This window comes from Halichoeres trimaculatus, unplaced genomic scaffold, assembly GCF_033239565.1.
Source record: "Halichoeres trimaculatus isolate MK-OKI-2021-1 unplaced genomic scaffold, fHalTri1.1 fHalTri1_scaffold_17, whole genome shotgun sequence".
Classification (NCBI taxonomy): Eukaryota; Metazoa; Chordata; class Actinopteri; order Labriformes; family Labridae; genus Halichoeres; species Halichoeres trimaculatus.
Genome location: NW_027437195.1, coordinates 2,277,183 through 2,295,097, shown reverse-complemented (window position 1 = coordinate 2,295,097; position 17,915 = coordinate 2,277,183). Strand labels below are relative to the sequence as shown.

General features: G+C 40.1%; 1 protein-coding gene across 1 annotated transcript in view; it reads right to left on the bottom strand.

Annotated features, from left to right (window-relative positions):
* Window positions 1-3,695, bottom strand: part of syne3 (spectrin repeat containing, nuclear envelope family member 3) — a 68,768-nt gene extending 65,073 nt beyond the window's left edge. The window contains exons 1-2 of the mRNA XM_074692085.1: window positions 3,559-3,695; window positions 362-519 (exon numbers count right to left, since the gene is read on the bottom strand). Of these exons, the coding sequence (XP_074548186.1) occupies window positions 362-505 (144 nt within the window). The 5' untranslated portion in view covers window positions 506-519; window positions 3,559-3,695. The remainder of the gene's footprint in view (window positions 1-361; window positions 520-3,558) is intronic.
* Window positions 3,696-17,915: the final 14,220 nt, after the last annotated feature.

Here is a 17,915-nt window from a genome sequence, read left to right as displayed (position 1 = left end):
TGAGATTTTAACTCACAAACAAACTGACTGTGATTCGTCTCTTAACTGTTAAAATGCATGTTTTCACTTCAGTGACAGACTCCACAGGGAACTTCAGATTCTACATGCTTGTTCTATTATTTCCTCTGTACACTGAAGCTACTTAAAGTTTATTCACACTTGGTCCCAGCGTAACAGTCCCCAGATACAGGACCCTGCTTTAAGACCAGAAACTGCAGCTGTTTCTTCCCCGGTGTCTGATGACAGAGGACTGAGCTGAAGCAGCGGTTGGGTGTCAGATGGCAGAGATGGATCTCAGGTGTCAGATGTCAGATGTCAGATGTCAGATGTGGGATGTCAGGGGGTCAGTGTAGTCTCTCACCTCTGTTTCTCTGAGTCGGGCCTCCAGAGCATCACGAGGCCCCTGGGTGTTGTCGTTGGCTTTCAGCCTCTCCTGGATGGTCTTCATCCAGGAGAGGGCTGCCTCCAGGCTCTCCATGAACTCCTGCTGCTCCTGCTGTGTCATGACCAGACCTGGGACTAAAAGAGGAACAGCAGGAGGACTCTGGGTCAGCACAAATTTATCTTAAAGAAGTCGGTGCCACAAATAAGAAGCGTATTGTTCTAAGACCTAGATACAAGCAGTGTGTAACAAACTCTCACCCCTGAGCACTTCTGGAGAAATGAGGACAACCTGCTCTTGAAAGAAGTGGTTGTGCACACACCCCTAATCTCAGTTAACATTACAACACAGTTCATTAAAATATACCCAAGACTGTGCAAAGCAGAGCCTGACACGCTATTCACAGCAACAACAGCACGCCAACAACACGGGACTGGAAATTAACACGAAGGAACATGAGTATGAATCAGCTTCATTATGTACACAACAATTACATCAGTCATATAAACATCATCACCCCAGGCAAAGAGAGCAGCCATACAAATTCACAAACACTCTAAACAACACATCACAGGAAAAACAGGACAACTTCAGACATGGGAGTTCAGTGGGTTTTTAAGAAAAACAGCCTCATGCCTGTCACCACTTCCTCTCCTCCATAAACCACATCTCTCTGTCTAATGTGTGTGTGTTACTTTCACCTGGATGTCAAACCAAAACATGGGGCATATTCAGAACAATGGGACTGCTCACCTTGAACATGCACACAAAAGTATTTCTGGCACCCAACAGCTTTCCATTACACAACTGAGACCCACATCAACAGTTTTTCAAAGCTCTCTTTTACAATCCTGTCATCAGGTTTTCAATATGAAAGTGATTTTGGATTTCATACTTATTCATCTGCAGCCGTGTTACGACAACTTCAGAGTTTCCTCAAACACTCTGGCTCTTCTTACGTTTCAAAAAGAACAGCTCAGTTCCTGGACTGTGAAAACCACTGAATGAACCGGTATAAAGTCTACACATGACCCTGTACGGCACTGTGCAGAGACTCATTGTGGCCTCAGGAGATGGAGCCGGAGGGAGAAACCTTACATTTTCTGTACTGACACAGGCAGTTAAAAAAAGGGAGGGGGTGTTCTTGGTACTGAGGAAGCACAAAGAGGCAGCACATTATTTCTTTGAGGGGAAATAAAACTCAGCCAGCATGGACCACTTTCCTGAATGACTCATTTCTCCCCACCACAACATTCCTCCTGCCCGCCGTGGGCTTGTTTTCACTCTGAATCTTTCACGATGGAGAATCTAGAACTCCATGTCCTCAGAGTAAAATGTACAAAAACAGTTTTATTCTTAAATTTATAAAGATGAAAAAAGGCTTGAAGGCAGTTTTATTTACTGTATTTACTTTACTCTATCAATCAAGTAATCAGTCTTTATTTATATAGCGCCAAATCATAACAAACGTTAGCTGAGGACACTTTCAGACATGTTAACAGGTAAACACCTGTTGATGTTAATAAAATGTTATAGAAAGTCAAACTTAAGACAAGATAAGATCTCATCTTAACCCATCATGAGTACAGAGCTTTGCAGCATTTAGCAAAGGCAGAGGAAGAACTTCCCTTAAACGTACAGAAACCTCAGACAGAACCAGACTCATGTTACTGAGTAAAGAAGACTAGCTCTACTGGAAAACAGCTTTATTTGATATTACTATCTTGTTTTTATCTCATGTTTAATCATTAGACATGTATTATGTATCATGTTTAATTATCATTATGTTTTACATTAGTTTTTACAAAATGCTCATCCACTTTTTGGGGCTCAATATGAAAAACAAAACAAAAGAAAACAAACAAAAGATAAAAAACACTTGAAACACAACAGTTGATTACACTGCACATTATCTTTTTAGACTTTTAACATATTACAAGTGCCCTCTGGACCGCTGCTAACCATTTATGACTTGTATTTTTCCCTATAACCCCATTCATTTCAGAAAACCCTAAAAACCCTTAAGAAATCCTTGTCCTCTAGAAAAAGGACAGATCTTACTTCTTACTGCAATATTGCTTTCGGAAATAACTCATTGGAGCGCAGATGGCCAAGTGGTTGAGGTTGCACTCCATGAGGTTCACCTTTGGTGTATTTGAAAGCATTCTGTGGCCTTTCCTGCATGTCACTCCCCACTCTTGCCTTGTTTCCTGCTCTACCCACTTTCCTCTCTACTATCAAATTAATGGCATAAAAGCCCACAAGAATAACTTGAAAAAAACAAATAAATCATCAATAATAATAATAATAATCATCCATTCTAAATTAATTGAAATCTAAATTTGAAATCTTGAATTATGAACAGGCAAATATATAAAAGTGTGACACTATTTCCTAACCCTCACCCTTACAACGTTCTTACATGGTCTATAACAAAAACAACAACAACAACAATAATAATAATAGAATTAATAATACATTATTTTAAAAGGTGAGGTTCAGTTTGATAAGTTGGTTAACGTGATTATTAGTACTTATTTTATTATTTGTCTTGTATGACTTGGTTAGCATATATATATATATATATATATATATATATATATATATATATATATATATATATATATATATATATATATATATATATAAATCTAGACGAATAAACAGTTACGGTAAGTAGTTTCTCTTAAATCTATGCTAATAATTCATTACGTAATGACGTTAAGCCCCGCCCCCACCGTTTGACAGCTCACGCGCTTAACTGGTTAACTTTAATCCCTTTCATTGGCACGTGCCACTAACGGCTGTAACGTTCACGGTCCCGGCTTTTTTGTGTGTGTGCTAACAGCCTACACTGCGCTCACTTCGATCCAAGGTCGCTGAAGGCTTCTCCCCCCACAGAGTCCACCTATAACTTCAGTCCATGCTAAGCTAACTTGGGGGGGAGAGTCAGCACCAGTCTCGGTCCTGCTTGACGCTAAATCTCCGTAGGGTCTGTGTAAGGAGAGGGAGATCTCTGCAGCTCCTCTCAATGATCTATCGCAGAGCGGCTTGAGGAAGCACCGCAGGCTGTCTCCGTGTTTGGAGCTGAAGCTAGGCCTTTTATCATCCAGCTAACCGAGTCGCGGAGCAGATAAACTGTTCAAAAGTCGCTTCAGAAGAATATAAACACTTACAGCGCTATGCTCCTCAGGTGTTTGGAGTCTCCACAGTGGGAATACTGAGCTGGGCTGTGTTTGAACACAGAAGTTATGGCAGCTGCAGGAAGTTGAGCTGAGGCCGAAGGAGGCGTAAACCCAACAGGCGTGCTGCCTTCACTGACGTACTGTAAAATACACTATCAGCTAACACGCTACTGTAGCTTTTTTAAAACGATGCTGCTTGAGGTGCTGAAGTACTAAAACTAGCATTAAGATTTTCATACATCTATTACTGAGTTTAAAATTACAGAACAGTCGAGTCCTAATAGTAACTGTGAAGTGATGCATTAAGAGTTTAAGATTAATTTATTTTTACTGATGTGTCATTTGAAAAAGGGGCAGAATACATTGATTGACATTTAGATAAACAAATGTTAATAGTATTTCATCTGTCACTCTGCCTTATGTTGTTTGGCAACATAAAAATAAGACAATATGTCCAGAAGAACAGTGTAGAAAAACAGATTACAAACAAAGAAAAAATTATAATATATTTTTAATTAGACAAATATCACTGTATTACAGGTGTATACAAAAAGAACACAGTAGGGAAACAGAGCACAATTAGATGAAATAAATTTGACTAAAACAGAATATACCCTATTTTACAAAATGGAAACTCAACTAAATAAATAGAAAATAGAATGTATAATAAAAATACAAGTTACACTGAATGTACAACATTTACACATAATTATTAATGAGATTTGACAATAACAGGAAGTGACAAATCAAAATATTATGAGTAAAACAGTCATATCCAGGTACACTGGGATACACGGACACTGTTTCTGTTTCAGTCCAGAGAGATAGGTGCATCATTTATCAACTAGATCTTAGAAATGTTGGTTTCTGATACAGCACTATAAGATGCAACCTAGCACATTATTTCTTCTTGATGAGGATATATGGGCTCAAGTGCTGGGCACTTCAAACGCCTCGACACACTGTATAGGAACACAGAAACCCTCATGCAAACAAAGGAATCCACAGACATCAAAGGTTGCAAATTACCTTCACTGCATCACAAGATCTGCACAAAGCAACATAAAAAATATCCTTATGATGCCATCATGAGGGTGTTAGTGGGTGTTGTCTCCTTTTTTTTACAACTCCCTCATCCAATATTTCTTTTCTGTGGACTTGGAGTAATGTCCAAAGAACCAGGAATAAAGTGGTCTGGTTTTATTTATAACCATTTTTTCTACTTGGAAATGTTAGTCTGTGATGGATAAAGTTGAGATTGATGTCACTGAAAACTCTTGACTTTTGATAAGAATCCTGCAGTCATCATCAGAAAATATCCCCAAACATCTAAAAGACTTTTCTGGGCTGTGGATATTTATGTATAGTTCAGTCTGAAACCAAACTCAAGAGCAAATAATTGTGAACATGCAGGGAGTTAACATGAGCACACATTATTTTCTGTTTGAATAGGTTTTAAACAAAACAATTCCTCAAAATGATGAGTCATCTTGGCGGTTTCAGAATGACAGAGAAAACCATTGAATCCACATATTCATCGAAGTTTTAGACTTTTTATGTTTCACATTAAGCTGTGTACAAGTGGAAATTATGATTGTTAATATATTCTGAATGTTTTTATAAAAAGTTGTTGCATTTAACTCTAAGAAAAATCAAGTCAAATTTTTGGGTTCAAAAAGCTGAAAAAAACTCACACAAAGATAAATTCATAAGACCAAAAAGTTCCTCAGTGAGTTAATCAATGACTGAATAACACCTGTTTCTGTTTGTAACCCTTTCTGCGTGTCAGTATGTGTGACAGAACACTTCTCCAGTTCTTACACACAGCTCCACTCATGGAGCTGTCCAGAGTTTCCTGAGGCACTTGAACTCATCAGCAGAAAGGGTTGAGAAACAGGCCCAGAGCAGTTGCTGGACTGGGCGCTCTGATTCAAAGTGGAGGGCGCGTCCTGCAGCTTGTTCCTATTGGAGGAGAAAAAGAAAACACCAACCGTTCCCAACGAGTTTCCAGTCAGTCTATCAGAGCTCATGCGGAACAGTTCAATGACAAAGAAATCACACTGCAAAGCCTGAACTACATTTTAGGAGAAACTCCATTGTTTTTAGCTTTCAGATTTTTATAAACCCAGATAAGTTTACAACAAGTGGAACTAAATGAAACCACTGCAGAAACAACTTGGAGCTGATGTTAAATACACAATGTTCCTTTGGTATAGCTACACTACCACCAGGGCGGGTGTAACCACACACTGTGTACAACATGGCCTCGGTGACATCACTCATCTTTTTCTGATTCAGAGTTTTTAAGTCTACCATCAACAGAGGCCATGTCTGTAATGAATAACTCAATGTTGCTTTGTTTCAGTTAGGGTGGGGACCCTTGGCCTCTTCACTAACAGCTACAGCTGCTTACCTGTCAGTCAAGTCAGTAATGTATGAAGGTATTTCGGGTGCAAAATGTTACACCTGTAACAGTGTAGTTGTGTACATTGAATTTGTAAGTGTATCAGTAAATCTGCTTTCCCACACTCAATGAGTTGTGTACTTGTAAAATAATTTCTTGTATGTGTCATTTTTTTTCTTCCCACAAATACAACACAAAAATACACATTCAGGTGCACAAATCACATTTACAGGTGCACAAATTCTTTTCTACAAGTCACATATTTCAACACTTACACGCTCACATTTTGCACCTATTGTTGCAGTGCACTGGGTGCAAAACATACTTATCCACCTGTGTCTTATGAAGTGAAGATGCGGCAGAATTTGAATATGTGCAAATCTGAATGTGAACTTGTGCGATAAGTATGTGGAATAATTTTTGACTTAATTTTTGAATTTTTGACACAGACTTTTTGGCCAGCCAGAGAGAAACCGCCCAGCCAATCAGAGGTTTTTGTCCCTTAGCCAATTGACCAATCGTAGTGTGTTGCAGTGTTTTTTTTCTTTAACCCAGTGGTATATATTTTAGCTTTTTCTATGTTTTGGCAGACAGCCTCAAGTGGACGCTCAGTGAACTGCAGTTTTCAGCACTTCCTTATTGGCGTCCTGTTTATGGACCTGAGTTTGCTGCTTGGTTGAGACAGTCTAGGACAAAAGAGGACACTGTCCACAGCTCCCAGTGAATATTTCTGTGACAGTGAGTTATGTGAGGAAAAAAACAGTTAATATTTATGTCTAAAACTGTTGTAAAATTAAACTTGCGCATGTCTGTTCTGAATAACAGCACAGAAATTAAAAATACAATTTGTGGTTTTCCATGTCTTTACATCAGTTAAGCTGTGACACTGACTCAGACTGTAGATTAAGTTTGTTAAATATGATGATCTGCTGACAACAGATGTGTTCAGGTTGGTCAGATGTTGTTTGTATGTGAAGTGTTGCAGCTAGTGATGTGCTGGAAAAACGCGTCTCTAAGAGCCGATGCTGAATCAGAAGAGCTGAGGGACTGAGTGAGAGCAAACTCCCAACATTTTGCTTTTTGTTGCTCAGCTCTCGCTCAGTCCCTCAGCTCTTCTCAGGCTAAAACTTTGACTGACAGCATGTTGACCATGCATGTGAGGATAAAGGATCTTGGTATTATGTGATGGCAGAGAGGGGGACACCCAGTCAGGTAAAGCGTCTTGTGAGTGAGACAGCAGACAGTGGTGAGGATGAGCGTGTGATTCAGTATTAGAATACCTAAATATAAGTGACACCTGCAAACAAAGGAATATCTGGATCAGCACATTTTGTTTATTTGTTTGTTTTTTTTAATGCAAAAGAATTTGATTGAAATATTAAAGCTGGGGTCTGCAGGAGTTCTCGTTACTTGTTAGTAAATGCAACATTCAATCTTTAAACATTTTGAAAAGTGTTACTTTAACACTTTTTCAGTGGTTTCCATATAAACACCAGAGCAGTGTTCGGGTGTATTCACACCTGTGGCTCGTCTGCTTTGTTCTGTTTCAGTGGTAAGTTAAATGCCATGTGAACACGGCAAAAGTCTCCTGTGGCCGAAAGTTGTAAACAAATGCAGAATTTTTCTCTCATTGGTCAGAAATCGTACCTGGAGGGGAAATCTCCTTTCCTTATTTCTTCAACCATGTTCTGACCTGCTTTCCACAGGGAAGAACAGCCAAGGAGCATCAACAGCGTGTGTGGCTAGTTAGCGTTATAGAGTCTATGGCTCATGTACCAGTGCACGCTATATGACCAACATATATGGTTTATTCAAGATTCCCGACTGCATCAAGGCACTTCCGTAAGGCACTTTATTTCTTTACTGCTCTACGAGAGCCTACGTCTCATTTTCCTCAGTCCTTAACCCCCCCTTCTTCTGCTGCTGTGGTTGATTCTTCTACTCCTTCTTCTTGTACTGTTTTGACTGTACAGGTGTTAATCGGGCTCTTTACCGCCCCCATCACTATAGTGTGAGCCACAGTTATGAATCAGTTGTGCAAGTTTCTGGGGCGTTTGTGTTCTCACTGCACAGGAAGGCTACAGGGCTCGAATTAAAGCGAGCCAAGACCACTTACTTTTGGTGATCTTGACCCACTTGTTTTGTCCTGTATCCGAGCACGATTACTGTGTTCACATTATAGACTGTAAAACAGGGGTGTCAAACATACGGCCCGCGGGCCGGAACCGGCCCCCAAGGAGATTGGATCAGGCCCGCAGGATAATTTGAAAGTGGAAAAAAATGCATAAAAGACATGGAATTAATATTTTTAATTCGCTGCAATTCGTGGATTATCCGCTAAGGGGCGCAATGTTTCCATCAGAGTAGAAGACAAGCCGCATCACTGAGACAGACTGAAAACAGCAGACGGTATCAATGCGCCATCTGCAACGTTGTTACTACCTTCGTCTCTACCTCTCTGCTACACCCTCATTAGCCAAAATGTCATTATCTAAACGAAGAAAAGTGGATAAGGAGTGTAGAATTTTCAAAGAAAAATGGACCACATTGTATTTATTTACAGAGATGCACGGAAAACCTTTGTGCTTGGTGTGTTTCCAGCAAGTTTCGGTATTGAAGGAATATAATATTCGACGCCACTACGAGACTCATCACAGCGAAAAATATGACGGCTTGCAAGGACAACTGAGAAGTGATAAGATCAACGAATTGCTGGCGGGTCTGAGGAAACAGCAGTCAACTTTCATCCAGAGCCGAGAAGTCAGTGAAGCAGCGGTAAAAGCCAGCTACCTCATTGCCAGCGAAATAGCATTAGCATCGAAGCCGTATTCCGACGGTGACTTTGTTAAACTATGCATGTTGAAGGCGGCTGAACTTGTGTGTCCTGAGAAGCGACACGCTTTTGCCAACATTAGCCTGACAAGGAATACTATAGCAGAGAGGATTTCGGAACTATCGGCAGATTTAGACTGTCAATTGAAACAGAGAGTCAAGTCATTTATTGCATTTTCTGTTGCAATTGACGAGAGCACTGACATCACAGACGTGGCCCAACTGGCCATATTTATTCGAGGAGTTGATGAGACATTGACTGTTACTGAAGAGTTTCTTGAGCTGGTGCCAATGATGGACACCACAACAGCCGAGGACATTTTCAGCTCTGTCGTTGCTGCACTGGACAGAGTTGGAGTGGACTGGTCCCGCGCTGTCAGCCTGGCTACAGACGGCGCACCATCCATGGTCGGAAGGAAAGCAGGTGTCGCGACAAAGTTCAAAGACAAAGTACAGGCCCTTAATGGAGGAAAACGTTTCTGGACATTTCACTGTATTTTGCACCAGGAGGCATTGTGTTGCAAGTCGCTGAAAATGGACCATGTCATGGAGGTGGTTGTTCGCACTGTAAATTTCATCCGGTCCAGAGGTCTGAACCATCGTCAGTTTGACAAACTTCTCAGCGACAGCAACATTACCCACAGCCTGCCATACCACACTGAAGTGAGATGGTTAAGCCGAGGTGCTGTGCTGAGGCATTTCTTTGATCTACGAGAGGAAATCGGACAGTACATGGAGAAAAAAGGAAAGCCGGTGTTGGAATTACAATCTCAGGAATGGCTACAAGACCTTGCATTTTTGGTTGATATTACTGAACACTTGAACAATCTGAACAAAATGCTGCAAGGCCGCAAAAAAGTTGTTACACAGTTTTCTGACAACATACATGCATTTAAGTTGAAGCTGACTTTGTGGGAGACGCAACTGGCAAATGGCAACCCTGCTCATTTCCCCTGTCTGAGAGATGTGTGTGTGACCAGACCTGATGCGGACGTGAAACGGTACAAAGACAAAATTGCAGGACTACTGCAGGAGTTTGAGAAACGTTTTCAGGTATTTGGTGAACTTGAGACAGAATTTTCAGTTTTTCGCTCACCTTTCACAGTTAAAGCTTCTGATCTGCCCGTCAAAATTCAGCTAGAAATAATTGATTTGCAGTGTGATGCAGATTTGAAGGGCAAATTTGCCTCCGTAGGTCTGGACAAATTTTATCAGTATCTACTACCAGGGTACCCCAAATTAACAGCCCTGGCTGCTAAAATTTTGTGCATGTTTGGGACAACCTACCTTTGTGAACAAATTTTCTCAGTGATGAATATCAATAAAACAAAAATGCGTTCAAGGCTCACAAACAAGCACTTAAATGAAATTCTGAAAGTGACAGCTAGTCAGGACATGACACCTGGTGTTGATGCACTTGTACAGGCCAAAAGATGCCAAGTTTCAGGAACAAAAACAAGTCCAAACTAGACTAACACCTTTAAAATGCTGCCTTAGATACTGTTTGCATTGAAAGAATATAGCTCTGTGAAGATGAATCCTTACTGTGGTGATTAAAAAAATGTGCACTTAAATGTTAGTCAGCAGCTTCACAACAAAAGAGTGTGATGGAATTCTACTGTTCATACAACTCCATACATTTTCAATATGTATTGTATGTTTATGTATGTTTCATGTATGAAGTTTACAGATTTACAGGACAGGTGAACACTTTCTTTTTTACACATTTAAAATCACTCTCCTTAGTTTGTGAGGTGTACGTCTCATTTAATCTTAAAGTGCATTACTATATTTTTCAGTACCAATTAAAGTTTTGTGCCTTTGTACAATCAGTGGGATCAGTTGCAATGCATATATGTGAATGATAAAAGTAAATTGCACATTTGTCTAAGGAAATATGGGGTGTTTCATGAAATGTTTTGTAAAAGGATAGTTCATTAAATTTCAATATTTTCCTAATGCTCTTGTGCTTCTTTACACCAAAAAAAAGGAAATACATGATATTTTGGTTATTTATAGCAGAGTATGGTATAATTTTAATGGTCTGGCCCACTTGACATCTCCCAAGGCCGTATGTGGCCCACGATGGGAAATGAGTTTGACACCCCTGCTGTAAAAGAAATGGACGTCCACTTGCTCGGCTCGAAGTGAGGTCTCCACAAAAACTGCTCCCCCTGGTGGCTGGATGCAGTTTAGGTTAAAAAATCAGGCTCTCCACTCGTTCTAGATGGGCTGTGGTCAAACTTTTAAAAATTAATATACCTCGTAGAAATGTTTCTAACGTCTGATTGTTGTGGTGATTTGAAGATATCATTTGGCTGCCTTGTATTCAGGTCCTCTTTTTTCTGAAAAGTTTTGTTTTCAGTAGTTAAACAAGGTTAAAAACAAGGCTTTGAGTAACGTTTAACGATGATTGACAGATGCCGTTCTCGTGTATTTTTTTCGGGGATTGTAAAGTATGTCGGGAGGTAGAGTCAAGAAGTGATTATACTCTTGAAAGAAAAAAATTATTGTTAATTTTGTCACCCAGCTCCACTCAGATTCTCCCAGAATCCCTCATGGTCTCTACTGCTCAGACTCTGGCTGCACAACTGCTCAATGGCTGCGCCTGTGATGGAGGAATTTTGGCTTCAAAACCATAGAATGATAAATGGCGGAGCCACACTGTCCACTCTTTATACAGTCTATGGTTCACATATGCCCAAATGAACCGGGGTTTCAGGAAATGCCCCAAACGATGCAGGTTTCAATACACCCTTAAATTTAACTCTGAGGAAGTTAAATTTTCCATTTCAAATTTGCAGCGTGGCAGGACTCAATTCCAAAGAAACACTGGTAAGAGAAGCTTTTATTCAACACCTCGTGTTAAATACATTTAACACTTGTGAAAGGAAAACCAAAAGAGAATAAATGTAATTTAACAATGAAAGTGTTCAGTGTCAAATGTAAATAACTTTATAGGTGTTAATTCTCTCAGTGTTAAACGTTATTAACGCTTCTCAGTGTAATGTGGTGTCGGACAGTGTTGAATATTTACTCTTTCCAAAGTTAAAACGACTCAACACTCACTCAAGTGTAAGTTTAACTCCCTGTAGATAGGGACCACAGGTTCAGTGTTAAATTAACTCCTTAAGTGTTGGATAACACTGCTGGTTTTACTGTGTAGGTTAGGCTAAAACATACCATACCATACAATACCAGCTTTATTTATAGAGCACTTTTAAAAAACAACCACCGCTGTAGACAAAGTTTTGTACAGGTAGATCAAATGAAATGATAAAAACAGACAAATAAAAGAAAAACATTGTAAAAACAATAAAAGCAAATAAAAAGCAAGTAAAAGGGAATAAAACAAAAAAACATGAGGCTAAAAATGATACTAAATCAGGAGCTGTTCAGGAGCTGTGAGCCGGCTCTTCTTTGGGAGCCGAGCCAAAATAACCGACTCTCTGAAAAGAGATGAGCTTCCCATCACTAGTTGCAGCTGTGGACACAGCAGCATGTCTCACATCTAAGTGTTGAACCTGCTTTCTTTCTTTTTGTGTGAAGTGAGTGATGTAAACAAAAGAAGGACAGTTTTTGGTCCTCAGCTGCAGGGACAGGATTCAGACACAAGTGGAGTTTTCTTTAAGTTCATCCAGGACACAGAAGTCATACACCTAGCTGTTATCAGCTGACATGAATCCCTATTCCCAACAAATCACAGCTCTTTCTAACCATAAGGCGGTGTATTTAATCATGTCACCTGTCCCTGCTATTCCCATGCCATCCACCACTGAGCTGATGTTGTAAAAGCATCTCCACCTCCGCCCCAGCCTCCTCCAATCAAGTCTCCATGTGTGTCTTTACCCAAGAGGAGGGAGCAAAGCTATAACACCAACTCTAGCTGTAATTCCATGTGGTAATAAATGGTTCAAACCTATGATGAGAGTGTTTCTGCCTGAAGTTTTGTTTTGCAGTTGTCGTGTCTGGCTCCAACCTCTGGCATCTTGATTCTGCAGCACCAAAGAAAAACCAGAAGGGTGTGGGAGGAGGTGGATTTGCTCCAGGAGTGGGAGCAGGAGTTTTGCATGCGTGCTTATTCAAAACAACTCTTGTTGTTACATCATTGCAGATGTAAATCCAAAGCGCCATGTGGATGCTCAGCAGGCGGGCTGCATGAATACTGCAGAGGCTTTCTGGCCTCATGGTTTCAGGGTTGCAGGGGAGAGTGTGTTTTTTTCAGTTTATAATGATTGTTATATTTTAGAAGGAGCACTGTGTTTACCAGGTCTGAGCAGGTAATTAAATTTACATGATAGGATTTATGATGGAAGCCTTTGAAAGTGTTAAAATTCTTTACGCGTGGCAGTGAGAAAACAGTGCGGTTAATGTTTTGTGGACGGTTTGTTTCTGTTTTCTCTGAGCTGAGTCTCGTCCCTTTGTTTAGGTTACAGCGATGCTTTTAGGCTCAGTTTTCATCAGAAGGAGTCCGTGAGCACAGCAACACAACACAACAAAACACACAGGGAGAAAAGAATCAAAGACCAGAAAGTAAATGTGAGTTCACTTTTCTTCTTTTGAATTAACATGAAAAACTGTAATTTCCTCTCTGCTGTGGTAAAGAGAGGTCTCTTTCTCCAGAAGAATCACAGGAAAAATCAGAAACAGGAAGTTAATTATCAGAATTAGACATAATTAAGCACTGAGCCTATTAACATCTCTCTAATCTTGTTGATGAAGGCTTGATAATCACACATAATGTTCCCTTTAAGAGAGCTTTATGATTATAATTATAAAGTTTGGAAGTTTGAGGACGTGGAGCAGAGCACTTAAAGAAAAGGTGGAAATCAGAAAGTGAGTCTTCTTTGTTGCAGTTTTGTGTAAAATATAAATAAAAAAAGACATCTACATGACAGCCAGACTCAGGAAAAGATTCTTTATGACGCTCAGGCAATGAGATTATCTTTACTTGCAGTTTTTAGGCTCCTCTGGCTTCACAATCAGAAAATATCAACTCACAGATCAAACTGCACATCTCTCTTCATTTTAACCACTAACACACTCACACAAAAACAGCAAACGTCCTCCCAAACAGGACGTCAGGGCACCCTAACCCGTCTGCTGAGGTGTCAGGTCATTTACTTTATGAATAAATCTCAGCGTGAGACGTTTGAGCTGATTCAAACAAACCGAGCAGCCTCTCCTCTCCTCTCTGCATTCAGCTCGCCCACCAACACTCCTCTTTCCACAGCGGCTGTGTTCAGGTTTACATATTCATGAGCGCTTTCTACGGTTCCACTCTGGAGCGCAGAGATTCTGTCAGATTCTTTGTCATAATTTAAGGCAGCAGCATCACACTTTGTCAGCTTTTATCCCAGAGCGCCTCAGTTCTGCCTCAGTGACTCTGAAAGTGGTGACTCCAGCACACGCAGGACGTTTGTGCAGCTCCTCTCTTCCAGGAGAGACACACCATGCTCTCCTTCTCTCTCTGTATGAGAGGAAGGACTGTCTGCTCTATGGTGGCCTTTGAGGACAAGAAGCTTATAAACAGTATCATCCCAAAGTCCTGTGATGAGGGGTTTGATTATTGTCTCTCCTCTTTCAGCTGAAGGCTTTGTTTTCATCATGACAATAAAAAGCTGCTTGTAATGTTTTAGTTCACTCATATGAATCTGGAATGCACTGAGTTTTTATTTTACTTCAATAACTGAATGAAAGTATTAAATTGAAGCAAATGAGGGATATAATTATTTGAATTTAACAGGCACTAAATGTTAAATACTAAAATAAAAAGGGAGGGAGGAGGACTTAAAAGAAGCCTATGAACACTGATGGTGGGATCAGACTTTCCCAACATGCTAAACACAAAGTCTGCCACCTGAGACAGCTGTTAGCTGCTGATCCACTCCCTAAATAGTCTAGTTAATGAGCAGATGAAACTCTATAACATTCATACAATCATTAATATCAGAGGAAGTGATGTCAGCAGCCAGAGCCAACACTACCGTATGAGAACAGTTTCTCTTGTAGCAGCTCACACTCATGGTTTGTACACTCAAGAAGAGGGAATGATTTGTTTGGCAATGAGCTCCTAAGTCTGCCTCTTCTCTTGTGCTGAGACTCCAGGACCCAGGACCCTCTCAATACTCTTTGATTCTCCTCGAGCTGAGCCAACAGCAGGCTCTGTATATTTCTTTTTTTATCCATTTTGTTCATTGTTTTGGTTGCTCTGCCTAATTAAACCATTTTTAATAGGACGCCAGTGGTTACATTGGCCCTCATTTATCAAATGTGTGTACGACCGAAAAAAAAATGGCAGTACGCTCCTTTCCACACACAGAACAGCATTTATCAATCTGAACGTTGGCATTGGGTACGTTCAAATCCCACGACTGGTCTGAGTTTGTGTACTCAAGTTTCATGTCAGTGGGCAGCGTTGTAGTGAGGGAAATCTGTCTGTGGATGAGAATTATTAGATCATATGAGGGCAAAACGTTTTCAGACAGACACACTGATGATCTGAGATTAATATTTAAATGGTTGCATTAGGTATGACAACTAGAATGTTTCTATTATTTCACTGTTCTTCTGCTAACTGATAAAAAAAATCCCTATGAAAGTGCAGTGCGAGCTGTGAACTTGTATAAAATATTTATAAAATTCATTTAAAAAGAAAAAAAAAAGAGATGCTGTTATCAGTTTTTAAAACACTCTCATGTACATGATAGAGTCTCTGCAGAGAACATTCAGAGGACGCTGGATCAAACTTTTAGTCTTGATTTTAAAGGAAGCTGTTTGTTACAGGATTCACTGTGAAGATGATTATTTCACTCCTCTCCTCATATTATTATCACATAAACCTGAACTGTGTGTGAAAAAGTGACTATTTCGTAACAAAAGATGTTCATTAACATGAGATCTGAAACAACCTGCTCTCCTCCTGGTACATATAATCATAAAACTCTGGTCTACCCGTAATTGCACACGATCAACACACATCTTGTTCAGGCACCAAACCGACCACAAATGAAGTTAATAAGATCAGTTTTTAGGTGAACTAGTTTGGAGTATTGGAAATGTTTTATTATCTGTATCTGACACAGAGCAGGTTGGTCTGTCACTCCATCACTTCTGCCTGAAACTGACGCAGACCCGGTGAGAGCTCAACTCCCTCCTCAGTCTGTGACAGGTTCAGGTCCAGGTCCAGGTTCAGGTCCAGGTCCAGGTTCAGGTCCAGGTCCAGGTTCAGGTTCAGGCTGAAGTCTGCAGCTTCTTTCAGAGCTCAAACACATTTTTAAAGAAAACTTCCACGTTTCTGGACCTAAACGGAAACAACTAATAATATTGTGGCTTCTAATGGTCAAATATCACAGATTAATTAATCAAGGTATAAACGAAGCATGAGTTAATCAAATGTTTAAACATCATGGCGTCATTTTTCTACCTCTGTTGCTAAGGTGGTGCCAATCTCCAGCACAGAGAGGTCTCCTTTTTGCTTCTCTCCATGTCTTAAATTCTGTGAGTTCAGCCAGCTGAACCTTGAATATTAAGGGGCGTGTTATTTGAATTATGATTGTTTTCAGCGACCACAATTGTCAACAGCTGATCAGGTGAATGCCGTGATTGGCCCTGGTGCGCAGGTTTCATAAATCACAGGTGAATGTTGCCATAACCTCATTTTTAATATCTACGCCAGTTCCTACACAAGATTGATGAATGAGGGCCATGAAGTGTGGACAGCTGAGTCTGTGTCCATCATTGATATCAAACACATTAAATAGATCTATTTGATATGGACCACAGCGCCACCTTTTGGCCCAGAGTCTCACACACACTGTGGTGAAGACGTGACTCTAAACAAGGCAGGTGTTTGTTTTGGAAATGAATGGAGATAAGATCTTCTATTTAACTTTGCTTTCTTTGTTCAAGACAACTTTTTACCAGATCCAACTCCACGAGGTAAGGTATTTATCAACAGTTAGGCAGAACTACGCTTTGAAACGTGACAACAAGCAAACTTTGTCAGTTTGTATCGTAGTTTAGACGATGAGCAGGATAGAGAGAGGAAGTCCTTCCTGTTTGATTGAACTAGAGATTTAAGTGTGACAGATGTCCTCTGTCTGCTTTGTGAATCAGACAGAGAATTAAATTTAATAAATCCTGAAGTGCCAAAATCTGTTGTTTCTCCAGTAAATAAATTACTTTTAGTGAGGTGTGTGTTTGTTTTGGAATTAAATGGAGATTAGATTGAAACAAGTTTTCTTTGTTCAAGTCAACTTTTTACTAGATACAACAAGCCGAGGTAAGGTATTTATCAGTACAGTTACGTCATTCCACCATTTAAAATGTGACATCAAGCAAACGTAGTAGCCGGCTATATGTTAGCAACATTGGCAGCCTGGTGCTCCCATAAATCTGTAGTCTAATGTGACAACAATTAAACACTCTCAGTTTGTTTGTAGTTTAGTAGCTGTTTATATTTAGCTCAGCTGACAGCCCGGTGCTCTGAGATGTGTCTACATTGTGTAACGTTAGTGAATCCTGGTTCTGTCCTGCCAGTCATCTACCAAGCAGAGCTAATGTAACCTCACTCTTCATTTTATTGATAGACTCTCAAGTTTGAACAGACCACTGCAGAATAACTGCTGACTGTGGGTTGGAATGAACATTAGCACAAACAGTTTAGCTCCTGTGTTAGCCTCTAGCTCGTGCTCTATCTCTCTCCTGTCTATCTTTCTTCTGCTCCAGTGTCCACCATCACTACAAAATTAATCACAAAATTTATTTTCGGCAGAGAAAAAAAAAAAACAGATCTCTTTTCTCTCCACTTAACTTCTTCAGCTGACGTGGTGTTGTCGTAGAAACTTAGATGTGCCGTAAATCAATCTGGTCCTGCTCTACCCGATCAGGAAGCTAAGTTAACCTGTAACCAGCAATATTGATGTTGATCATTGCTTTTCAAGTGTGTGTATCAGGCATATATCGAGAAGGGAGACTTTTTCAAGATCACTTTCAAACTCCTCACAGGGACTTTGAAGTAAAGTTCAGAGAGGAGCAGGTCTTCAAGGAGAATTCATTTTATTTATACTCCATCCGGAGTCTGACCTGAACTTAAACACATGAAACCACC